The sequence below is a fragment of the Pipra filicauda genome, unplaced genomic scaffold (assembly GCF_003945595.2).
Source record: "Pipra filicauda isolate LSUMZ 115617 unplaced genomic scaffold, ASM394559v2 scaffold236_size1216567_pilon, whole genome shotgun sequence".
In the NCBI taxonomy this organism is placed as follows: domain Eukaryota; kingdom Metazoa; phylum Chordata; class Aves; order Passeriformes; family Pipridae; genus Pipra; species Pipra filicauda.
Genome location: NW_024104350.1, coordinates 795,052 through 820,000, shown reverse-complemented (window position 1 = coordinate 820,000; position 24,949 = coordinate 795,052). Strand labels below are relative to the sequence as shown.

General features: G+C 52.0%; 2 protein-coding genes across 5 annotated transcripts in view; both read left to right on the top strand.

Moving 5' to 3' along the window:
- ZCCHC7 (zinc finger CCHC-type containing 7) overlaps positions 1-6,453 on the top strand; it is an 86,414-nt gene extending 79,961 nt beyond the window's left edge. For all 4 annotated transcript variants that reach the window (XM_027723328.2, XM_027723329.2, XM_039381697.1 and 1 more), the window contains exons 9-11: positions 1,758-1,853; positions 4,592-4,709; positions 5,132-6,453. In XM_027723328.2, the coding sequence (XP_027579129.1) occupies positions 1,758-1,853; positions 4,592-4,709; positions 5,132-5,583 (666 nt within the window). In that variant the 3' untranslated portion in view covers positions 5,584-6,453. The remainder of the gene's footprint in view (positions 1-1,757; positions 1,854-4,591; positions 4,710-5,131) is intronic.
- An 11,983-nt stretch (positions 6,454-18,436) lies between these two features.
- Positions 18,437-23,118, top strand: GRHPR (glyoxylate and hydroxypyruvate reductase). The gene is made up of 9 exons (XM_027723324.2): positions 18,437-18,593; positions 18,791-18,921; positions 19,004-19,076; positions 19,475-19,591; positions 19,751-19,839; positions 20,496-20,600; positions 21,143-21,278; positions 21,654-21,784; positions 22,915-23,118. The coding sequence occupies exons 1-9, from the start codon at positions 18,451-18,453 to the stop codon at positions 23,034-23,036; spliced, it is 1,047 nt and encodes a 348-aa protein (XP_027579125.1). The 5' UTR covers positions 18,437-18,450; the 3' UTR covers positions 23,037-23,118.
- Positions 23,119-24,949: the final 1,831 nt, after the last annotated feature.

Below are 24,949 nucleotides of genomic sequence, written 5' to 3'. Positions count from 1 at the left end.
AGGCATCAGACTCTTCAGTTTTAGCAGGTGACATCTTGGGATATAAAGGATTGTGTCTCTGGAATAATGCCTGGTTTTTGTAACTGCATGGTGTTGTCACACTGCACTTTGCAAAGCCCAAATAGTGTGATCATGTCATTTTCAAACTGTCATTGTGGTTCATTTTAAGGCCCAGTTGGCAGAAAGCAGAGTAGTGCTGTGGTGGTCCTGATCTGATGTGTGACAGCTGTGTTGTGCTCATATTGCTGTGGCAGAGCTCCCTGGCAGGCAGGGACGTGCAGAAGGAACCCTCTGGGGCTCTGTGGCAACATCCTCATGTGGTGTCCAACAGGCATCAGCCTTTAAAATCAGATTTAGTATTGGGTAAGAGTCTACACGTGTGGAAGGCAGAAGAAGGCATCACTTGCAGGGTTTATTGCTGCCCTTCAGGAGCCCTGTCCAAGGCAGAGGTGATTTCTGGGAATGCTCCTCATGCTGAAAACTAACCAGAATAACGATGACTGGTCCAATAAACAAAACCCACAGATGCTTCCCCAAAGGGCTACACAAATGTTTGCGTTTTGGTTTGTTGGTTGTTGTGGGTTTTTTTCCTTACCTGTTCTATGTATTAATGATAAAGGAATACCTGAAATACCAAGCCAGCTTAGTGAGTCACACACTGCTGTTAGCTGGAGAAGTCTCACTGTGAGACATGGATGAGAAATACAGAAATTGCTTTATAAGTGGTGGTTTTCCCCTTTCCCTGTTCTCCCACCTTTTGTTACAAATCACTGTTGGATGTGTCACTCTTCTTAGTCCTTTTTTCAAGCCCCTCCTGGTACGTGGATATGAGCTGAGGAACATGACTCTGAGACGCGCATTTAAACCCAGGGCTGGGGAGGTCACAATAAGGTGACCTTGCAGGTGTGATCAGATTCATAAAGAACGGCATTGGAAGGTTTCTCTTGTTCCTGCCTATTTTACAAACACGGCTGTCATTCTTCTGGAGGTTCTGCAGGAGAACATGATGGCTCCCACAACAGAAGAGTGCGGCAATACAGATTTAAAGAAAAAAGCCATTCATGTATTGGTTTTACTAAGCTTTACCAAGAACTACTAATTTCTTTGAAATCTGGGCCATTCTTCCATGCTCCTTTAGCCCCAGAGAGAAGGAAATGGACAGAATGCAGAATGCACTCTTCAACCCTGATGCTTTTGGGCCAGAATTCCTGCATCCCCTGTTGGTCCAGGTGCCTGCCTGTGCCAGTGGACCGTGGCATCACGTCTGGGCTGTGGGGTGTGAGACCTGTTCCACATTCTCACTGTTGGCTGTGGCATCATGGCTGTGCCAAGGGGCCCAGGATCACTCCCCCATTCTCTCCATGGGCTGTGGCATCATGCCTCTCCAACTGTATCTGACCATCCCAGGGGATGGTGGGGCATCCGTGAGAGCAGGAGAGGACAGAGGGACAAGGAGGACGGGAAGAGATAAATCAGCACCTTATTTTCTTGCATTCAGAGCTGAAATAACATGGCCAGGTGGAAAAGGTGCTGGGGATGCCTCTTTGCACCACATTTGTGATACTCAGGCTGAGCCTCACTCTGCAAAATTACAGTAACAGGAGCCACTTGCTCCTTCTTCAACTTAATATTCTAACAGCAAGCAGGAATGTATTGATCTAAGCATAATAAAATTATATTTATGTAATTTTAATTTATTTTTAATTCATCATTCAGAATACTACCATGCTTAATGCTTGCCCATTTCCATCTTCCAGACAAAGCCAGGGCCCATCAAAACAGCCAGTGCCCACTCTGAGCGCTCTGTGTCCGTGTACTGCTACAACTGCTCCCGCAAAGGACACTTCGGATACGTAAGTCTTGGCAGTCTCTATCTTGGAATACATTCCTGGGCTGGAAATCCATCTCTGCTACACTGTGTGGTTTGAAGAAAGAGCTGAAAGAGCTGAGCTGGTGCCACACGAGAGGTGTGTGGTTGCAGCACTGCTGCAGTCGGTGGAGGCTGATGTTTGAAGTGATCTCGCCCATCTAATTTAAAGATAGGAGGGAAAGGAAAAGTTACTATCTGTCCTTGGCAGGTTTATTGATTTGAGACTGCCTGGGAGAGAGAAAACATTGGAAAACGGGCAGTTGCTGTATACAGCTTTTTTTTTCCTTTCTTTTTTTTCCTTTCTTTTTTCCCATTAGTGCCTCACTGCCACGTTCAACATCACATCAGTTTTTTCACCCAACCATTCAATCAGCCCACCCATTTGAATGCTGTTTTGGGAACATTCCAGTTCTGCCTGCTTGTTATGATCCTCATTTGTCTTTTCTTAGTTTAATTCAACATTAAGTTTGGCATCACCCTTCTGTAAGGTGTAGCCTGGTGAGGGAGACGTCATAAGCTTTAAGTGGCTTCAGTAAAAATGGGAGGTGTGCTGCATCTTCCAGGCTGTTTTGATGATATTTATCACCTTTTTCAGTGCCTGTTGTGAGAAGTTCAGCTCTGTACCTGCAAATGCCAACACAAAGCAAATATTTGAGGTTTTTCTTTCATGGAATAAGGGCAGGAGCCGCAAGTATTCCAGAAAACGAATGCTATTCAGGAACTGAATAGGTTTAGTTTATTGTTTTCTGTGGCTTAAAACCAGCAAATTGCAAGCAAATTCCTCCCTTCCCTTCCACCTGCTCTTGTGTGTCAGCCCCTACAACTACCCGATATGTTTTGTTAAAAGCTTGGGCCTTTAGGTTACTTTAATTTTACTAAACTGTCAGAAAGTTACACTGGAAGAAGACAGCCGTACATGGATACAAGTAAGGCTGCTGTAAAATTAATTAGTAATTATTAGGGATGCTGTAAATTAATTATTTAATTTTTAAGGCTGCTGTAAAAATAATTAGAAATTATATGGGAGGAGCTGGTGGTAATTACTTGCATACGAAATGGTAGAAACTGTATAAAATCAGCAAGGGAATGAAGTGACTCGAGGACATTTTATGGCTCTCGAAGTTCAGAAAGACAAAGTATTTTTACTAGTGTACAAAGAGCAGAAACAGCTTGAGCAATGACTGAGTGAAAGGGGATGAGCTGATAGCAACACAAGAGGACAGAGATACCAGATCTTTCCATGTGCACACCATTCCCAGAAACAGAGGCAAAAAACCTGCAAAAAAAGGGATTCTTCATTAAATTTCAGCCAAGCGCATGCCAAATAGAAGCTGGGAAATACAAAATACATCCAAATTGCATCTCTGGTGCACTGCGCCTCTGGAAGGGAGAGGGAAGCGGGCAGGAGGACACACAGCGACAGGGAGTGCCCGAGTGGCACTGAGGGGTAGCAATGGCACATGCAGGAGAGCTGCTGGCCCTGTGGTGCAGACACCAGGTGGGCAAAAGCTCCTGACAGCTCTTGGAGATTGTGAGGCACAGAGCTCACTAGCATGGCTTCACACTGGGAGAGAGTGGAGTTAGGCTGGATGTTAGGAAGAAATTCTTGGCTGTGAGGATGGTGAGGCCCTGGCACAGGTTGCCCCGAGAGTCTGTGGCTGCCCCATCCCTCAAAGTGTTTAAGGCCAGGTCGAATGGGGCTTGGAGCAACTTGATTTAGTGGAAAGTGTCCCTTCCCATGGCAAGGGGTAGAACTGGATGAGCTTTGGTCCCTTCCAACCCAAACATTTCTGGGATTCTGCGTTTCTATGATCTGTGCAGTATCCAAGAAGAGAAAGGTGGTGAAGCAAAGCACAGCAGGTAGCAAGCAGTTTGCAAGGATAATAAAGCACCTTGTTACATGGTACCTGGAAAAAAGGCAGAACTGTGGGAAGCATCCCAGTCAGCCTGGCTTACATGACATGGCTAAAACTGTGTGTACACCAGTGAAAAAATTCACATGCCTGATCCAAGAGTTTGGGGAATAGGCTGACACACACGTGGTGTCGGAGCCAGCCCCTTTCTTACCTCAGCTGACTGTTCAGGGCTCTCTTCCTTTTCCTCTTCCTCTTCCCTGCACTCCCCTGCACACCATCCTGAAGCGGGATTTACTTTTGGTTTGTCCCTGTGAGAACATGGTACATAGTTGGAGTGCCCACCCTGGCTGCTGTCAGGCTGAGGGGAGATGCTGCCTTGGCATTGCTTCTCACCCCCTTTTGGCCTGCCACCCCTCTGCAGATGGCTTCACCCCAAATGAGCCAGGTGCCAGGGCTGCTCTGCCATGGCACTGTTTGTCTCCAAGGGGGCCGGGTGTGTGGGAGCAGTGGGAAGCAGCGGAGCGGGTGTCAGGGTCCTGCCTGGCAGTGGGACAGCCCAGTCCTTGTGTCCAACAGCACTGTCAGCAACTCACCTGGTGTTTACCTGTCCTCACCTGCTCCTTCTTGTCTGCTGGGGGAGGCTACAGACGTGTGGTAACTGCAGAAAGACAGAGGACTCCTGCTGTGTGCTCACACAGTTCCAGCATTTGGGCATGCACAGGAGGGATTACGGATTGGTAATGAAAATGTCAGTGCTGGCCACACCCCCTGCAGGTACAGACCAGCCCCTGCAGGACCTGGCCCATTTCTCTTCCAGGAAAATTGACACTTAGCCGACTCTGGTGACCTGAAATGTGTTTTGCAGGAGTGCTCGGAGAAGCGGATGCAGGGGAGCATGTTCCCCACTTCTCCCTTCGTCTACTACTACGATGATGAATGCGATATCAAGAGGAGAGCAAATAGGTTAAAAAGAAAGGTGGCAGGTACAGTGTGGTTTGGGAGATCCCTCCCACCTTTCAGTTCTCCATTTGCTGCTTTTTAGAAACATTGTGGAATTATTTTCAAGCATCAGGAAAAGGTGCATGGATTTGAAGAGGTAGTCTGGTAGTAGTAAAAGATTTGTGACTTTATTCATCCATGTCTATCATGGAAATTGATTATGACAAAGTCTCTCGGTGGGTATTGTCAAGTTTTAATTATGAGAAATCCACAGACATTAAAAATGCCATAAAATAACAGGAAGGGAATTAAATCGTAATTTGTTTAGATTATAGGCTGGTGACATGAAAATATCTGTCAGAGATAAATTTTTGTCCAATTCATACATACTTAAGGAGAGCTGTGATGGCTTGGGCACCAGGTTTTGGGGTTTTTAGGTTTGGAACTAATAGGCTCTGTTTTCCAGACCTGCAGGAAGCTGGCCTTCTGCCGGAACAGCCCGAAACACCATGGCAGGAAGAACAGCTCAAGGGGCACAGCCACAAGAAAAAGAGCAAACCTTGGAAAGGACAACACGGGAAACTGAACAGGGATGGCGAGCAGTACAAGAAGATGAAGGTGTCCCAGGCAGGGAAATCCCGAGAGAAGATGAACAGGAGGGGTGTTGAAATCCGCTGTGATCCAGAGGGAGACTTCCCTCGGGGGTGCAAGCAGCAGCTGTGCAAGGGTGGCAGGGTTCGGCACAAGTCCATTTTTCAGGCGTTCTCAGGCAGAAAGGCTGGGTGTGTGCAGGAGCCTCTGGAAGGTGTCAAAAGGAAGAAGAAATGGAAAAAGCAGAAAGATGCTAGTCCTGACAGCAAGGACAATCTATTCCTCATAAAACAGAAGAGGAAGAAGTCCAAACAGAAATCCTGGTAACAGGGGGATGGGCAGGTAGCACTGGTATTTGCTGGCTCTGGCTCTGCCTTCTCTTTATTTCTGTCTCTCTCTTAGCACATGAATTTGAGCCCATCCTTGAGCCAGCGTGCCGGACACAGACCACTCTGTCTCTGAGAACTGTTGCTGTGGCCAGTGGGTCCCGGTGCTCCCACGTGGGGTGGTTCCAGAACAGGCTGTATGTTTCTTTTCTTTGCTTGGGGATTGTGGGGGGCGTGCTGGATTTGGCAGGGTCTGTTTCTTCACTGGTGAGATGTGGTTCTGCTGTCAGAGCAGGATCTGCTGCCATCGAACACGGCGCCTTCGGAGCCGGCGCCAGGGAGACTTGCATGAGGAGGGGTCAGGATGGAGAGCAGGAACGTGGGGGGTAAAGCACATACCCCCAGCCGTCATTCCTCTCCAGAGCGCAGAGGGGAACTTGGCACTTTCCCTCCTTCCTGGAAGGGGCAGCCAAGTCGCTGCTTTGCACTCTGGGATGCAGCAGTTTCCTGCCTCACACTCTCATGTGGCACCACAAATCCACTGCCCTCGGTGCTCGGCTCTCGGGGCTCCCCCGAGCCCCATCCCTGCCCCTGCCAGCTGGGCAGAGTGAGCAGCTGGGCATGGAACAGAGTTTACATCTCATACTAAATCCGTCCTTGTTCCCCTTGATGTGGAAGCTGTTTCTGGAGAAAAGAGAGCAGAGTATGAAGAACATACTTGATTCCAGTCATACTGTGCTAAAATTTAATAATTTTTTTCAAATACAGTTATTTTTGTACACTGGAATTCAGCGTGTTGTGTTAAGGTTTGTAAGAATGAAATGCTTCATCAAAGGACTAAGCCAAATAAAACTTTACATGAGGAATATGAAAAAAAGTGGGTTTGTTCTTCATTTCCCTGCATTCCAAGTATAATTGAAAGCAGTGTTGTGTTCTCTTTCCTGAGCTGAAACTGTCACCTTAGGCAAGAGAAAAGGAAAAAAAGGATAGTATTTATACTCTACTGTTTTGAAAAGGAAATTACTATACCTTGCTGCTCTGTGACCTGCTCTCTACTGTAGCCACTCCTTTTTTGAGCGGCTGGTGGTAACTAACAGCACAGTGTCACTGAGGTGCAAGTCCTCTCCTCATGCTGCAGTTCTGTTTTAAAATTAGAAACTATTTGTACCCTTCAAGGGTACCTGGAAAGGGAAATGGCACCTAAGTTAAAATTCAGGACTGTCATTCTGCCAGTGGTATCCCATACTGGTACTCCCCAAATTCATCAGGTTTTTGTTTGGCAAAGTCTCCAGTGAGAACACAGGCATTCTGGTGATCCTGTCACCCCATCTCAGAGGTGTTTGGAGCAGAGCTACACCTGCAGAGTACTTGGGAACATAATGCCCAGCTTTGCTTCAGTGTGTACTTGGCAACAAAAATTGATTTTTGCTTAACTTCATTGATTGCTTGATTGAAAAGTTCATGAGATACCACAAAAAAATCGGTTTTAACCTTAATGAAAAAAAATTAATTCCATCCCCAAAAATGCTTGCCCTTAGCATGGAAATTACTCTTTTCCTGGGGACTGTGTTTTGTGTCTCTTTTTGGTTTTCAATACTGGGTTCTATTTGAGTAAAAGTTCCATTGGCCTTTAGACAAACCAGCACAAACCTGGCATTCAGGGAGAAGGATCCTTTTAGGTGAGGTATCAAGATGAACTCCAGCTTTTCTGATGGGTCAGTTTGATCACCTGTCCAACTAAGTTGTCTTGAAGGGAGTGAATTTCCTGCACATAAGAGGTGCCTTTATGTCACCATGTGCAGTCCCAGAGGGTGCTCAGGTGTGGAGCAAGTCAGAGTTCTTCCTAATTCCTCCCCTGATGAGCAGGTGCCTCAGCAGCATGGCAGGAGTCAGATCAGCCAGGAGTCCTGAGCTCTTTCTCTGATGTTCAGTGGCTTCAGCCAAGAAGATTTCACCTTGGGCAACTGATACAGAGTTTTTCAAACCCCATTGGGTGCTGGTGGGCAGAACCTGCCTTACTTTGGGAAGGTAGTGACAGGGAATTTAGGCCAGGTGACCTACACAGGTACTTGGGTGAGACCCACTGAAGCCTGGCCGCAGATTGTGTCTCCTGCCTGTCACTGGCAGCACCTACTACCAGCACCAGATGATGTGTTTGTGGTAAAACTGCCTCTGGATGTCCCTGTGAGTCCTGCAGGTACCCAGCCCTGCAGAGCCTTTGCTCTGATAGATGTCTGCTGCTTGCGGTTGCAGGACGGTGAGTAAAAGACAGAGAAAGCAGGTTTTTTTGAGCCATGGGAAGGGAAAAAGGCGATGCAGTGACACTTGGAAGCAGATGGGAGCTGGGTGAGGGAACATCCTTCAGCACAGGCCGGGATTTGTTGCCGCTGTGGGAAAAGAAACGAGATCCTGAAGCTGGACATCCAACCTGGGGCATGACCCACAGGTGTATTTGGGTCCCAGCAGGTAACAACATCAGCCCTGGCACTGACTGGTGTCGGGCTTTGCAGGAATCTGCAGTGGAGCACCCACCAGAGCATTTGGAGGAGAACCAGGGAGTCTGGATAATGCTGCTAGCTGGGAAAGAGGGACACAAAGGAGGCTGGTTTGTTCTACAGGCAAGCACATGGGTAAATCAGGTGTGACAGAAACTGGCGCCCAGGGCTCTGTCTGGCACTGCTTGGGACAAAGCAGGTTGTGTCTAGTGCCAGCTGTCACTGGTAACCAGTGCCACCCAGCACTCCCAGTAAGGCTTCTGTCAGGCAGCTGATGGATCTTACAGAGCTCAGTGCAAGAATAATGCAGCAGGAGATATGTTTGCATTCAGTGAGGAATAGAGGATGAGAAAAATGGCAAAAAGGGGTGATGGATTTTCCAGCAGCACAAATATCAGTACGTCAGGTGCTGTGAAAGGGCAGCTCTGCATTACAGTCCTATGCTGGGCCCAGAATGGTCGGCTGAGCTTCCATCAAGCTCTGCTTTATCCTATTAAATCACAATGTACTTCAGCCTGTCACTCCTCCCGCCTGCTTCCCCCCCGCTTTAAAGAACTGTCAGCCCTTACTCCAGAGATGCCTGGGACTGGAAAACATGCTCATCCCAGGAGAGGACGGTGTCTCGAGGTCACAGTTGATGTGCACTGGTGAAGCAGCATGAGGAAACCTACATTGCGTGAATAAATAAAGGGCCACAGCTCAGCCCTGGTGCTGCAGAGGAGACAAGATGGATGGATCAGAAGGTCAGAGTCTTGTTGGGTAATGGGGGCAGGTGTCCCAGGAGTGAAGAGGGGAAAAGGGAGTATTGGGTCCATCATTTGTTGCAGCCACTACACAGTGAGGTTGAGGAAGAAAGGAGCACTGTGATTTGAGGTGTCTGTGTCTGTGGCACACCTGTGGGAGGAATTGGATGTGTCTTTGTGACACAGCACAGGGCTGGCTCCTCCTAGAAGCGTTCCTTTCCCTGAAGTCTACCAGAAATGTCAGTCTCTCTGTCCAACTGTTGTAGAATCTGCTGGGAATGTCACTTAACTGTGTGCGTCTGTGGCCATGCCATACCCAGCCCTAGTGGTGCACGGTGATCACACAGACCCCTGTGCCTCAAGTTGGGCTCACTCTCACCAACAGACCTTGTTCCACCCCACGTGTCACTGAGCAGCTCTTCAAGGACACTGAGCAAACCTGAGGTTCAGTTCACCTGAACAGGTGGACACTGCCACCTGAGCACCCAGGGCTCTCATGCTGCACCTTCTGGATGGGAACATGGGTGACAGTGACAGAGCAGGGTCAGCGACAACCATCCATGGCACTGCGTGGCACAGCAGCCAGTAATTGCACTTTTTTTGCATTGCAAAATGATTATTAGCACCTTGGTTCATTATCAGAGCAAATTTAATTTTTCAATGTAAAGGAGCCAGTTGTATTTATAAAGGAAACACTGTTGATACAGGCGGAAAAAATTAATTCATGACAAATGTAAGGAAAATTAATAGTCTTTAACCGGGGCAATATTTGACTGTGTCTAATTGTGCTTTGCAGGGTTTGAAAAGTCCTGACAGAGATTCTTACAGAGGTTTTACACTTCTCCTGATGAAACTGCATTTAAACATTGGGATTTTTTTTAATTAACCTGCCAGACTGGTCAAATCATAGAAAAACTGTTGTGGAAACCCAGTATTCTCTGGTGTACTTGTGCACTGGTGTGGGCATTGTGTCCCTTTGGGAAGGTCTTGTCTAATCCAAACCTGTTCAGGCAGAAAACAAGGAAGAGGAAGAGGAGAAAACGCCAAAGGTGCAGCAGCTGTAGGAAGCCCCCAGACAGCCGACGGAGCCTGCAGGCAGGAGTGGCCACAGGGACCCCAGAAGGGGAAGGTTCGCCCCACTGAGGGGTGTGTGGGGGGGTGGGAAATTACAAAGAGACACCAAGCAGGGGTCTCTGGTTCTCCTCGGTTCGCTGATGAGAACCTGCAGACACAGGTGACGTTTGGAGTGACAGGTTGATTGTGTGTGGTAGAACAGGTCCAGTGGAAGAGGACCAAGCCTAGTTGAGGCTTTGGTGCCTGATTGGGTCAGAGCTCCAGGGGGGCCGTTCCTGCTGGACTCTTCAGAGGTTTCTACATTCCAGCTGTGCCCCAGCCCCTCTATGGCACCAGCCACACTGCGGCTCTCCCAGCCAACAGCAGCAGGAGAGCTGCTTCCTCCATGTGACGAAATCCTGGGAGCAGACACTGCCAGATGGGATACAGGCTTGTGAACAATGTCCCTGGCACACCTGAGCAGAGCTTTCTCGAGCAGCTGGTTCCAGCACCAATGCTCCCACTACTGTCAGAGTGGCTGCTTTGGTAAGGCAAACAGGAGGACCCTGGTTCATGAAAACACCAGGCAGGCCCCCCCATTTTCCTTGGGGGGTGCAGGTGTTGCAAAGGGAAAATCTGCCTCCCCCGTATTCTCCCTGTTCAGCCCTGTGGACAGTCTTAGCCTCTTGCTCAGCTCTCCTCAGGACAGCTTGGAAACGTGCTGTCTAAACTCAGCTGCCAACTTGAAGCCAATTTGCATTGGATAATTATTTTCAATTAAGTGATAACAATCGTGTTCTGAACAGAAATAATCTTGTCCAAAGGCCAAACAGTTTATCCCGACTCAGAGATGAGGCTGCTGCTTTGTGCAGCGCCCGTCGGCGCTGGCACCGTTATCAGCCCCGCGTGCCGAGGGTTCAGCTGTGCCGTCCCTCCTGCTGGCACCCTGGCCAGCCATGCCCCAGACCCCCACAGGCACCTGCCTCACCACCAGTGCATGAGTCTCCTCACCTGAGGAGCCGAGGGATTTTAACACCCCAGTGGCTTTATTCTGGTCCCTGGGTGGAAAAAAACCATTTTTTCATCCACAGACCTCACCCACCCGCTGTGTCTCCTTCTCCTGCAGTCCCACATGCAGCAGGCATGTGCTCTGCATTGCAAGGGACAGCCAGGACAGCTGGAACCGACATCGGTCCTCTACCAGCCACCCTGACAGAGGAGACCCCAGGGTGCTTCCACCAGGCTGGCACCTCTGCTCAGCATCCTCCCCACCAAGGACACCCGGCCTCTGCAGGAGACACCTGGGTGCCCATGGACATCCCTGGCTGTGCTGTGCCAGTACCCCTTGCTCTTCAGAGGGGCAGCAGCCACCGAGGATACCTCACATGGCCGGGGTGAGTGACAGTCCCTGTGGAGCTGTGCCTGCCCACTGTCCCTCTCTAACTGTGCTGTCACTGAAAGGACAAGTGGGGCTGCTGCTGCCAAAGTGCAGCCTCAGCCAGGCCCCTCCTTGCCCTCTGCCGGGTAAGGACAACCCCAGCCAAGCCACTTGCCAATCTGACAGGAGTCATGTTAGTTTGGCACTGGATTTGGGACACTCTGGGCAGCTCCAGCACAGGAAAGGGGAATAATGGTGAAGGCAGCTGCCATCCCCAGCAGGCACCAGTGCGGCTGCACCAGGATCTGCACAGGAGCTGCAGAAGAACACAGAACTCTCTAACCAAGCTGCAGCTGGTGTTGGGTGGTTGCCCCATGGCTTCCTGCCCCTCGTCCCTCCATGCCCAGCACCATGGGAGGGCTGGCCCAGGTGGGGCTGCACCTCGGAGCCTGCCGGGAGCCAACACAGGCCAGTGTCGGAGGCAGTTTGGCATACACAGATCTCTACACCACACTTTGCTGGAAGGAAGTTGGGGTGGGGGATTGTTGGGGTTTTTAATCCACCAAAGCCCAGTCAGTTGGGAAGATTGGACTCCAGAGCTCCTGCAAGTGAAAAATAGCAAATCCAATATCTTTTTAGTGGTGTTTTTATATTCAAATTAGACATAATCTCCATGAATAAAATTACTGTTCCCAAAGGGATCATGACCAATTTAAATGTATAAAATGTCATTAAAAGGGCGCTGGCTTGCTATTAAAATTTAACTTCAGCAAACCCCCAATGTCATTTGTATTATAGTTTTACAATTAAGCCAGAGATGTTGGAAATAATAGTTTTGATGTACAATCTGGTACTGTACAGTAGGAGCGCATTGTTCCTCAGAAACTGCAGCTGGACCTATCGCTGGGAACACGGCCACCAGACACATCTCCTGGGGAGGGGGCACAGCCACAGCACTGCCGAGGGGCAGCCAGTTGGGAACAGGACTGTGCCCTCCCCTCCTGCTCACAGAGGGCTCCCACGAGAGACTGATGGCTGCAGTGAGGACGTGGGTCCGCTGGAAGGACCCCATGCATGGGGCTGGGACTCCCTTTTGGAACTCTTCCAGGCAAAGGGTGTGGGTCCCTTTCTCCTTGCACGACTTTGCTTGGGGTTTGCCCCAGCTCTGCCGCCCTGGTGCTGTGTGTCACAGCCTGGCTCCATGGGGAGCTCAGCACTGCTCTCCAGGGCAAGTAATCCCCACAGGGACCATCCCCAGGGGCTGGTGGGGTTCCAGGAGCATCTGAGAGCAGTAGCATGAGGAAGGGAGGCAGTGGAAAGGCATGCCTGGGAACACAATGCCCTGTGCCAGTTCATTATTTGATCTTTAACCCAGCGCCAGTTCAGCTGCTAGGAGCTGTTTTGCACAGGGTAAGGGTGGGAGATCAGGAAGATCACATTTACCTGGGTGTTCTGGTCAAGGTTTTTGAGCTTCCAGACATACCAAGTGCTCCTCAGTCATCGAGTGACCTGACAAAGGCTGTTCCCACTCTCCCTAACAGGTGAAGACTCTGCTGACCTCTTGCTGATATGTGCCACAGTCCAAAAGCATAACCAAGCCATGCTGAGAGGTGACAGCCATCACAGGAACAGCCTGTCCTGTCCTGCCCCAAACCCTCATGGTTGTGCCCCAAACGCTGGTGGTCCTGCTCTCCTCATCCAGGCAGGCTTCAGCTGTTACCATCAACACAGTGCAATGAACATTTTCTGAAAACCAGGAACACAGAGCCCCTGGTGAAGGTTGCCAGGAGCTGACCCTTTGGTCACCAAGTCTGGAGCCTGTGCTGACCATGAGCGGCCAAAACTGGGGCCTCCTCAGCTGGGATCTGCAGGGGAAAAAGGAACCTGAGCATCCTCCACAGACCTTTCGCAGCCAACACTGGCTGTCACCCCAAGTGCGTGTGGTCCCCCAGGAGAGGAGGGCCTGCCCAGCCCTGGTGCTGTGCACCCCCAGAGTCAACACAAACACCTACTCCCTGGGAAGGGGCAGCTCAGGAAGAGTCTGTAATAATGTACCAAATTATTACTGTGCATTAAAGGATATAATGCATATTCAAACATGCATTTAAATGTCAGAGCAAGCAGGCGAGTGAATACACATGTTATAAAATACATGTATTTAACTAATGGCAATTAATGGGGCAAAACAGAAAAGCTATCTATTACTTCTGGGAACAGAACGGCTTTCCAAACATTTTAATTACTGCAGCAACATTCTGAAAATAAAAATCCCCTTTGGTCTTTCACACTCTGTCTCCTTTTTCCCCAAAGAACATAAAAACTGTCAAAACCCATCACTCCTGTGCATAGGAGGAAAATGTTGAGCAAAAGGAACATGCAGAGCCCTGGGAAGGTTGTGATTGGGCAAACAACTGCAGTAGGGGAGAAATAAATAATCCTATATATTAATCCTATATATTTTGTATATATAATATATATTATATTTTATATATATTATACAGAATTTGCAAAAAACAACCCAGCTTCTGGACCTGCTCTGGCAAGGTGGAGCTGCACCCCCAGGGATGTGCAAGGAATGCCGTGGGGAACAGTGCCATGAGGACTCTGCCCAGCAATGGCACAGGGGCACAGAGGGGTTGGCACTGCCAAATCTCTCCTTCCTGGCTGAGTTGCTGGCCATCCCTGGGCAGTGAGAGGTCCCAGCCACATGTCCTCGGTGACACCCGCTGTGGCACCGCAGTGTCATCCCCCGCCATTCTCTGCTCCTGTCACCCATCTGGCCACATTCCAGGTCCCTCCTGGAGCTGCTGGAGCACAACCAACAGACTGTGGAATGGGATGTGCAGCCTGGCTGCCCCACAGCTACAGATGGGTGGCCTCGCCATGTCACCATGTCCATGAGGGTGAGGGAGTTCCCCGGCACTGCAGTGTTTTCCCTTTGGCTGTTACATGGAGATGCTGCTGAAGGGGACAAGGAAAAGGCTTCTCCTATGCATGATTGACCTGCACAGGCCAAACTAAAGGGACAGTCTGTGGCCCAGGTAGTTCTTATCTTGATTTCCGTGTTGAAGCACGATAAGCTGCGCAAAAAAATCCTCATTGGCTCCCCACAGCCTCATGTCTTCAGTGCCAGACCCTCCCCGGGTACAGCCCCACAACCATAACCACGCCAGGGGCCTGTATCCCACCAGAGCCAGTGGGGAGCATCCCAGACACTGCTGTGCTTTCCCACCTGCGCTGCTCCTTCCCTCCATGGGGAGACACAGGGCCCCGCCAGCAGGGCCAGCAGCACCTGAAGCCCAGGTGTGGGGCAAAGCCAAATCTCCCCAGCCTTCTCTCACAAAGAGCTGTCCCAAACTAACAGAGCCCCAAATCTGCCAGTGCACCCTGGAGACCATGGGGCACCTTCTGCACATCCCACCCACAGGAGAGAGCTTGGCTTCCACTGGCAGGGAGAAGCAGCCAATTAATTAAATACACTTTTTTTTTTTTTTCATTTTCAAGGAAGTTTCCAAATTTATGCTAATAACTGAGTGCTTCTGAGTCATTAGGCGGCTGACAACACACCAGGTCATATTTTGCATTAAAATACATGAATCCAAAATTAAAGTATTGGCAGATTTGGCATCCAGCAGTCCAGTGGGGAAATGCCCCATCCAGGCATTTCCAACAACAGATTAAATCTAGAGCAGGTCAGAGTGCAGGTCTGGCTGCTCACCCACCACACGGCTGTGTGGAAAAGGTCCCTTTTAATTCTTAAAAGAAAAGCAGTTTAATCATTGTGAGGAACTATACCTTCAGGGTATCATTTCAAAAATACAGGCAGAGATTAGGAGGGATTTGTGAGATTGTGTTTATTCCCAATTTAGGTCCTTTCCATAAATTAATTATAAAAGCAAGCCCAAACCAGTCAGAAGTACACTGGGAAATTCTCAGAGTGTTAGTCATTTCCATGCACTAATATTCATGCCATCTGCCTGCCTTTTTTCTGCATTTTGTCTAAATACTCAGTAGTTACCCATGTCCTTCTTTCCTTTGCTGTGCCTTGTCCCTGTGCCCCTTGCCCTGCCACAGGTACTGCCCTGAGCACGGTGCTGTGCTTCTATTGAGAGCATTAAAAGGAGAAACCATGTTTTGAGGTTGGAAAACTGTCACCATGAAGGTACAAGCTTTGGTTTATTCCTGTTTATAGGATTTGCTGTTGTCCTGGACAACCCCTTGTCCCGAAGGCTGCAAAGGTTGATCTGCCCACTGTGAATTCTCTCCAGGTAGAGCTTTGAGCCTTCTTTTAAATGTCTCTTTTAAAAAAAGAGATTAAAATATCACTCCTTAGAACAGCATCATTTCAATTGCTCCCAAATACAGAATCCCAGGTATCCCTTAAGGAGTATTAAAGAAACTGATGTGGGTGAAATCCCTAATGGGGATAATATGCCTTTCCTTTCTACAGAAAACCTCTAAAAATGCTTTAGAAATAAATTTGTGGCAACAGTCCAACAGCCCAAGCATGCTCCTGCCCTCCAGTGAAGGTGGGATTTCACCCAGCTGATGGACTCCTGAGCATTGCAGAGCCTGAAGTGGCAGCACTCAGCAAGGCACACGGGGACATGGGCACACGGGGACATGGTCACAACAGGGACATGGGCACAGCAGAGACACAGGCACAGCAAGGCACACAGGAATGTTAGTACAGCAGGGACGTGGATGCAGTAGGGTGAAAGGGGCCATGGACACACAGGGACACAGGTGTAGCGGGGACGTGGGCACAGCAAGGTAAGCAGAGAGACAGGTGGTGCACATGGTGGCCTCTGGAGGTGCCTCCAGCCTCGAGGACCCTGTGGCTCTGCTGCCAAGAACCCCTGAGAGGTGCAGTGCGGGATCACAGCACCCCAACCTCTCCAGAGGGACCAAGGGGGGCCAGGGGACTCTGAAGCCACACAATGAAGAAGGTGGTTTAAAGGTGTTTTTAATTGATAAACCCACACTTTTGCCAGCATTGTGCACTTCATTTTGTAAATAAACTCTCTTTGGAGGTCTCCCTTTGGCTGGAGGGACTGAATCAGTGCTTGGAAGTTGCCAGAGAGCCTGAGGTAGCAATTCCACCATATCTACGGGGACCAATACTGGGAAGCAGAAAGGGAAAACCCAGCAGGATGAGCCCGGATGTGTCACACTGGAGAGCAGGTGTGTGCTCTCCAACACAAATCTACCTGATCAAGGAGGGAGATAAGGTGTCAGATCAAACCATAACCCAGCTCAGCAGCATAAAATAAACTTTCAAGCAATTATTAAAAATTAAAATCGATTCTGCTGGTGTAATCTGACAGCACTCTGAAGGTGCATCACATTAAAGACAAATTCCACCTGGAGCAGCAGAAGGAATCCCACACGGAGAAATGTTCTGGGACATGCACCTTGAACTCCACTTTGCCCACAGCTTTGTTGTCTTTATCCATCCGCCCCTGTGCTTGTTCCCAGACACAACACACCTGTGTTACCTGTCGAGCTCATGGCTCCCTTGGGTTCCCTACAGTCACAGAGTACGTTTCAGGTCAGGACTCCAGACAATTTAAATCTGGGTTAATTAACAAGCAGTGTCTGATCAGTGCCTTGAGAGGCAGCACTCAGACCATCTGTGGCCTCTGGGACCCTCCATAGCTGCCATCAGGCTGTCAGAGGGAACTCCTCCCAAAATAGGGCCTTACATGGATGTGTGTGAAAGAATGTATGTATACACATGTATATGCACACGTGTATATCACAGAATCACTGAATCATGAAACACTGGAGTTGGAAAAACCCTTCCAGCCCATCAAGTCCACCTTGTGCCCAAGCCCCACCTTGTCCCCCAGCCCAGAGCACTGAGTGCCACATCCAGGCCTTCCTGGGACACCTCCATGGATGGGGACTCCAAACCTCCCTGGGCAGCCCCTGCCAAGGCCTGACCACCCTTTCCAGGGAGAAATTCCTCCTGATTGTCCAACCTGAGCCTCCCCTGGCACACCTGGAGGCCGTTCCCTCTCCTCCTGTCCCTTGTGCCCTGGGAGCAGAGCCCGACCCTCCCCTGGCTCCCCCCTCCTGTCAGGGGGTTGCAGAGCCAGAAGGTCTCCCCTGAGCCTCCTTTTCTCCAGGCTGAGCCCCCCCAGCTCCCTCAGCCCCTCCTGCTGCTCCAGACCCTTCCCAGCTCCGTTCCCTTCCCTGGACACGCTCCAGTCCCTCAATGTCCTTCCTGTCTGAGGAGCCCAGACCTGGACATGGGACACGAGGGGCCTCAGCAGTGCCAGCACAGGGACGGGCACTGTCCTGGGGCTGTGACACCCCATGGCTGGGACAGTCCAGGGGCCTCTTGCACACCTGGGCACACCTGGGTTCATGTCCAACCGCTGTCACCAGCACCCCCAGGGCCTTTCCTACTGGGCACTTTCCTGCCCCTCTGCCCCATCCTGTAGCATTCATGGGGTTGTTGTGGCCAAAGTGGCCAAGGGATCCAGCGGCACTTGGTCCTGTTGAACTTCACCCCATAGGCCTCAGCCCATGGATCCAGCCTGTCCAGATCCCTCTGCAGAGCCTTCCTGCCCTCCAGCACTTCAACACTCCCACCCAACAGGGTGTCATCCGTGAATTTGCTGAGGGTGCACTCAATCCCCTCATCCAGATCATCAGCAAAGACACTGAACAGGACTGGGCCCAGCGCTGATCCCTGGGGGACACCACAAATGACCAGACACCAGCTGGATGTGGCACCATTCCCACCACTGTCTGGGCTGGGCCATCCACACAGTCCTTAACTCAGGAAGATGCACTTGTCCAAGCCTTGGGCTGCAGCTTTTCCAGGAGCTGTGCACACATATGTGTATGCATGAATGAGTGTACTTATGTATACATGTGTAGGAATGGCCATGTATCCATGTGTGACACACACACACGTGGGAATGCTCATATGGCTGGGTATAAACACAGGTGTGTGTAGGAATGTCCATACGTGTCCATCCATGTAAAAGCATATAGATACATATAGGCATGTCCACATGTCCATGTGTGAACACACGTGCACACACGCACGGAGGTCGCGCGAACGAAGCGCGCGGGTGCACGGGGGGCGGGGCCTGGGGCGGGGTCAGGGTGTGGGCGAGGTCGGGGGCTCGGGGGCGTGGCCGGGGCGGTGGCCTTTGCGTGTGGGTGGAGCCGAGGGCGGGGCCATGGGCGGAGCCTCCTTCGTCCGTCTGTCGGTCCGTTCCGGTCGGTGTGCGGGGCCCGGAGGGGCGCTCGGGGCGGCCATGTCGGTGTTCGTGACGCGGCGGATCCCGGCCGAGGGGCTGCGGGTGCTGTCGCAGGCGAGCGGGTGAGCGCGGGGCCGGTCCTGGGCCGGTCCCTGTGCCAGTCTCGGTGCCTGTCGGTGACGGTGCCGGTTCGGGTCCCGGTGCCAGTCGGTCCCGGTGCCGGCCCCGGTGCGGGTCCCGGTGCCGGCCCCGGTGCGGGTCCCGGTGCCGGCCCCGGTGCGGGTCCCGGTGCCGGTGGCTGACGGGCCGATGCCCGCAGGTGCCGCGTGCAGCAGTGGGACTCGGAGGAGCCGGTGCCGCGGGCCGAGCTGCTGTCGCGCGTGGCGGGGACGCGCGGGCTCCTCTGCTTGCTCTCCGACCGCATCGACCGCGAGGTGCTGGACGCGGCCGGTGGGTGCGGGTCCCCCTTTCCCTCCGCCTCCTCCCCCCGGGCCCCCGGCACAGGCTCGGCAGCGCTGTTCGTGTCTTGCAGGGCCCGGCTTGAAGGTCATCAGCACCATGTCCGTGGGCTTCGACCACCTCGCTCTGGACGAGATCAAGAAGCGGTAACGCCACCGACCCCACCGCTGACCCTCCCACGGCTCTGACAACCCCTGCCCCCCGATCCCTCCCTGCCCCACTCTGCACCCCTTCCCCAGCATACCCTCTGCCAGTCCCTTCTGGCAGATGGGCTTCTGCAGGGCATGGGGCTGGTTGGGGTTTGCCAACTGCAGGCACTCCCCTCCTGACAGATCACATCTGGGGTCACCTCACCCCACCTGAGCTGGAGGAGCCTCTGGGTTCCAGGGCAAGGCAAAGACAACCTGGGGAAAGGGTGTGGCGGGAGGGCTGAGAGACAGAGGGATGTCCCCCAGCACCTGGGACAGGTGTAGTGCTGGCAGCCAGCCCAGAGGGGCCAGGGGAGCACACCGAGGCTGCCCCAAAGCCCCCTCTGTCCGGGCAGGGGGATCCGTGTGGGGTACACCCCTGACGTGCTGACGGACGCCACGGCGGAGCTCTCGGTGGCCCTGCTGCTCTCGGCGTGCCGACGGCTGCTGGAGGCGGCCCAGCAGGTCAAGAGGTGAGTGCCAGCTGCAGGTGGCCCCGGCTCCAGAGCTGAGCCACAGGGGGCTGGTGACACAGGCCAAAGCCAGCATTTCCTCCAGCTCACACCAAGTGCCTGGGCTGGGCTCTGAGCAGGCTCTCCCTGACTCTGTTCCTGTCCCATCCTCTCTGCCAGTGGCGGCTGGACGACCTGGAAGCCCCTGTGGATGTGTGGATATGGCCTGTCTGACAGCACGGTGGGCATCATCGGGCTGGGTAGGATAGGTAAGTGCTGCTCAGGGGCCAGGTTTCCGTGTGTCCAGCAGTGGCAGGGTGGCTTTGGAGCTTCACCTTTAACCTAAGCTAGTGGAAGGTGTCCCTGCCCATGGCAGGAGGGTTGGAACGAGATGCTCTTTGCAGTTCCTTCCAAGCCAAACCATTCTGGGACTCTCTGACTCAGCCAAGGTGGTGTCCCCGAGGCTCACCTGTTTAAACATGAGCACAGCAAGGGAAGCTGCACAGCAGCCTCTCCCAGAGCCACGAGCTGGCTCATCAGGCTTCAGCCTTAAAAGTCTCAAGCGTTGAGGTGCCTCCACCACCTGCAATCCCTGCAGCAACCTGTACATCGTCCTCCTGGCCTCCAGTTAAACAAACAGTGGCAAAGTCCACACGGCACTCGGTACCATCCAACTGCGGACTTTGCCAGCAGGCAGCTGGGCCTGTCCTTGCTCCCCAGTTTGCTCCTGAGGGCAGCTGCGGGTTCAGTGTCCCGCGGGCCCTTTTCCACAGTGGAACATCTCCATTCCCCATCCTGTGGTCCAGGCTGGGAGCAGCCAGGCAGGAGTGATCCCACCACAGTGGCCCTTCAGTGGCTTCAGGAGCTGGTCCCTGTGCAGCTCATGGAGCCGTGGTGCCCTGACATCCTTCTCTGTCCCTCCTAGGACAGGCAGTCGCCCGGCGCCTGAAGCCGTTTGGGGTCAAGAAGTTTCTGTACACTGGCAGTGGCCCAAAACCAGAAAGCGCAGCAGAGTTTGGGGCTGAGTTTGGTAAGGACAGCGCTGGGTCAGGGCCAGCATGGGCCGGCAGTCACAGAGCACTGTGGCTGGGGCAGCTCCACGGAGGTATCACTTGCAGGGCAGGCCAGCAGAGAGAGGGCACCAGCTGGGAGTTGTGGGGGGCTCCTTGGGGTGCCCAGTGTGAGGGGGCAGCAAGGGAGGAAATACCAAGTCCCAGACAGGCCCCACGAGGTGGTGGGGGGTGACAGGGAGGCACCTGCCTTCTCTGACCCGGGTGAAGACTAGACGTGCAGGGGCTCATCAGACCCCCACCAGAACCATGGGCTGCAAATGTTCTGCCACTGTTGCCCTTCTCTGCGTCCATCCACTGGTGATTCGTTTCATTCCCACAAGGAAGCGGGAGGGAAGGTGGCAGCTGCTCCTGGGAGTAGGGGAAGGATCTGGGCACTGTCCCCATGGGCTGAGCACCAAGGTGTCCTGACAGGAGAAGGGGTCAGGCTGCAGCTGCCCATGGAGCTTTGCTGAGGGCAGGTGTCAGCTGCAGCAGGACATTCCTGTATTCTTCCCTTCAGTCCCACTCGCGAGGCTGGCCGAGGAGTCGGACTTCGTGGTGGTGACCTGTGCCCTGACACCAGCCACCCAGGGAATGTGCAACAAGGACTTCTTCAGCAGGATGAAGAAAACTTCTGTGTTTGTCAACACGAGCAGGTACTGGCAGCCCAGTCCCCTGCCTGAGAGTGTGCCTGTCACCTCGCTGGGCTCTGGGTGCAGAGGATCTGCTGTGAGTCCAGACAGCATGTACAGCCTTAATGGCTACGGGCACTGGGAATGTTTTCCCAAGGTCCCTTGGGATCCAGCCAAAGGCAAGATAAGTTATTCAGGGAGCACCCAGCTCTTCCCCCACTGCAGGCAGCTGGAGCGGGAACAGCTCGCTGTGCTGGGAGGTTCAGGCACATCCAGAGAGGGTCTGAGCTCCATCAGGCAGCCCTGGGGACCCGCCTGGGCTGTCCCAGGTGGGCTGTGGCCCTGGGAGCCTGTGGGACCCTTGGCAGTGATGCCAGCCTCTCTCTTCATGTTCTCCAGGGGGGCCGTGGTGAACCAGGAGGACCTGTATGATGCACTGGCCCAGGGCCAGATCGCAGCTGCCGGCCTGGATGTTACCACGCCAGAGCCACTGCCCACTGACCACCCTCTGCTCTCCCTCAAGAACTGTGGTAAGTGTCCAGAAGGGTGGCCAGAGCTCGGCTCTGCCGGGCTGCCCACACTCCTCAGGGGCCCACTGGCAAGCGTGACAGGCATCCCTTGTCCCTGTTACCCCTCTGGTGTCAGGGAAGCGTGGAAGGACAGGCAAGTCAGGTATATTTAATTAGGCTGTAGGGAGCTCCTGTACAATGTGGGGGTCTGCTGTGGGGTAAGAACTCATCCATGTAATGTCAAACAAGTGTGGGAGCTGTTTTAATTCTCCAGAAAGCTGCCAATATCAACTCAGGTTTAGCACCTTCCCGGTAGGTCTCCATTCAGTGTGTGAAATTCACGGAGGCCCAATACCAGCACGTGCCTGAACAGGAACCCAAATCGCAGCTCAGGCTCTGCCCAGCTCAGGTGTTCTGTAAGCTCCCGGGCACATATTCTGCTAGGAAAGCTTCCCAGATGGCTAAAGTGGGTTGCCGAGTCTGCCCAGAGGAGTCTCGGGCTCTGGAGTGCTGCCGACTGGCCAACCTGCCAAGCTGGCCAACCTGCTGAGCCACCACGAGCCCAGGCAGCTGTTACCTGCGTAGTGCGGAACAGGTGCGAAGGGCAGGTGCAGGACTGACACCTGTCTTCTCTGGAGGAGGATGAGTCAGGTGAGGAAGGATAGCTAAGAAGGGACTTGCTTGGCTACTGTTGTGCAGGATGTCCTCTTTCCAGGAAGGACATTCCTGGAGTAGGGAATGTCTATTCCAAAAAGAAACCATGGGGACATCCATGAAAACTTGGAACTGCCCTTGACTGAGTGTCTGTTTATGACATATGAATCCGTAGCTGGTTTTTTTCGTTTATCTTTTTGCTAAAACTCATTTTTTATTTGTTTCCTTTGGTTGCCAAAGTAGACAGCGTGGGGAGGGATGAAAGCAGAGACTTTTCTGGAAAAATTTGCAGGACTTGGGAGATTTGAGAGCTCTGGAACACCACCAAGCAGGACAAAATTAATACATATGTATTAATTAAGTATGTAAATTATAATAGTAATACTAATTGTTTATTAATTTGTAAATAACACATACATGTGTATTGTACCTCCGACAACCCTGAAAGGGGCTGTCCCGGCCCGCGAAGGTGATGGGTGTCCCTCCTGTCCCCGCAGTGATCCTGCCGCACATCGGGAGTGCCACGTACGCCACGAGGAGCACCATGGCAGTGCTGGCAGCCAACAACCTGCTGGCCGGGCTGCGGGGGGAGCCCATGCCCCACGAGCTGAAGCTGTGACAGCCCCCGTGGTGCGGCGGGACAGGCCAGCCTGGCCCCTCCCCTCTGCGGCAACCAGGAGTCATTAAAGAGCAGCAGGGAATGTGTGGTGTTCGTGTCATTTGAGAACAGGGTGCCCCGAGCATGTGGGAGAGCACACTGTGGGTGGGGGCTGCGGGTCCCAGCAGGCCATGGATTGGGGTTTGGGTCTGATTTGGGGAACACTTGCCCTGCTGGAACTCCTCTCTATTCTGCTCACTGGTGTGGGCTGTACCACAAGGGAGCTGCTGTGGCAGCACCTGTCCTCAAAACCTGGTTGCTGGTCACAGTGAGAGGCCAACAGTAGGGGAAAGGGAGGGAGGGAAGAAGGGAGGGGGCTGCAATGGCGCAAGGGAAGTGCGCCGGCTTGGGGAGCAGCAGCTGGTGGGACCATAAACCTGGTGCAGGGAGGGAGCCAGAACACAGCACAAAGCCTGTGATGGTAATTAAAGCTCATCTAGTACACTCTGTGCTTCCTGTCCCATGACAAGGGTCCCTCATGCTGGACTCTGCTGGAATTTCTCTGGATGCTACATAAAGCGCTCTCCGATAGCAGTAATGGCTGCTGGAAGTGGCTCTGTGCCACACCTCGGAGGGATTCTGACACCTTTATCAGTAAGTTTTGATTCACAATCCCAGCTGATTGCCATGTGATGGTCCACTAGAGTGAGTTTTGGAGGTTTCTAACCTGGGCTGATCAGGGCAGGCTCGTGGCTGTGGTAAGGGAGGGAGTCGAGCATCCCAACTGGCTGGGGAGTTTCCAACTGACCCAAAAGAAATTGGGATTTACTTTGGTGTGAAAACCCAGGGCATGAGTCCAACGGGGGAGTTTGCTCATCTCCAAAATTTCTGGGTGTTGACACTGAAGATTCTGCTGGTGGTGATGTTACTGTGATGCTGAGAAATGCTGACCAAACACCCAAAAGGTTACTGTGACCCCTGATGATGCAAGCAGTGAATGGGAATGACCTGGTGTCTGAGCAGATGTGTCAGATTCCCCAGGTATGTTAAGAAATAGGCAAAAGCTGGTAAATCACCTGCCAGAGGGACTGGACCACATCTCAGGTGTCCATCCCAGAACTCCTTCAAGACAAGCACCTCCTCCACCTGCATCAATCCTCCCACAAGGAATTCAGAGAGTAGCAGTGACCATGGATCACGAACTTGATGGATGCTGTGTAGATATTAACACTATTTCAGTAACAAACATACTAAGAAGTTCTTATGAAGAACTCTACCAGGGACAAAATTATTATCAAGTACAGGCTTTTACAATCACTTTTACAACCACAAGTATTTCTGTATAGGCTGGTGTGAAGAGCAACAAACCAGTGAATCCAGTCAGACACAGGAGCACAAAAATGCAGGGTTTATTTCAGGATGTTTCAGAACACTGACATACTGAACCCTCCACACAAGACCCCACTGTGTAAAGTTCAGTTCTGAGTGGAATTCGGGGCATTAAGCTCTCCAGGTGAGACACCCTTCGTGTAGAGAGGGGACAGCTCAGGTCCTAGGTATTTATTCATGCCATTCCCAGGAATTTATTGCTTCATTTGGGAAGACTCAGGAAGCAGCTCAGCAGTCATAGGCTCCAGGCCTCTCCACGGGCACACGGTGTCAATGGACAATGAAATTTAAAGCTGCTTCCAAAAATGCTCCAAGTCAAACTTTTTCTCAGAGAAAGAAGTCCTCCTGCACTGTCATTCCACATTAAAATTTTTATAAAAACAGTTCATAAGTCAAGTGTTTATCTGCTTATAGTAGTTCCTAATTAGTCACCTTGGTCACACAGATGCCTTATTCCTATGCGGCATAAGAATTCAAGAAATTTGGATGTGACGCCAAAAAACCCACACCTTGTTTTTAAGAATGAAAACAGCAGAAATGCAAGC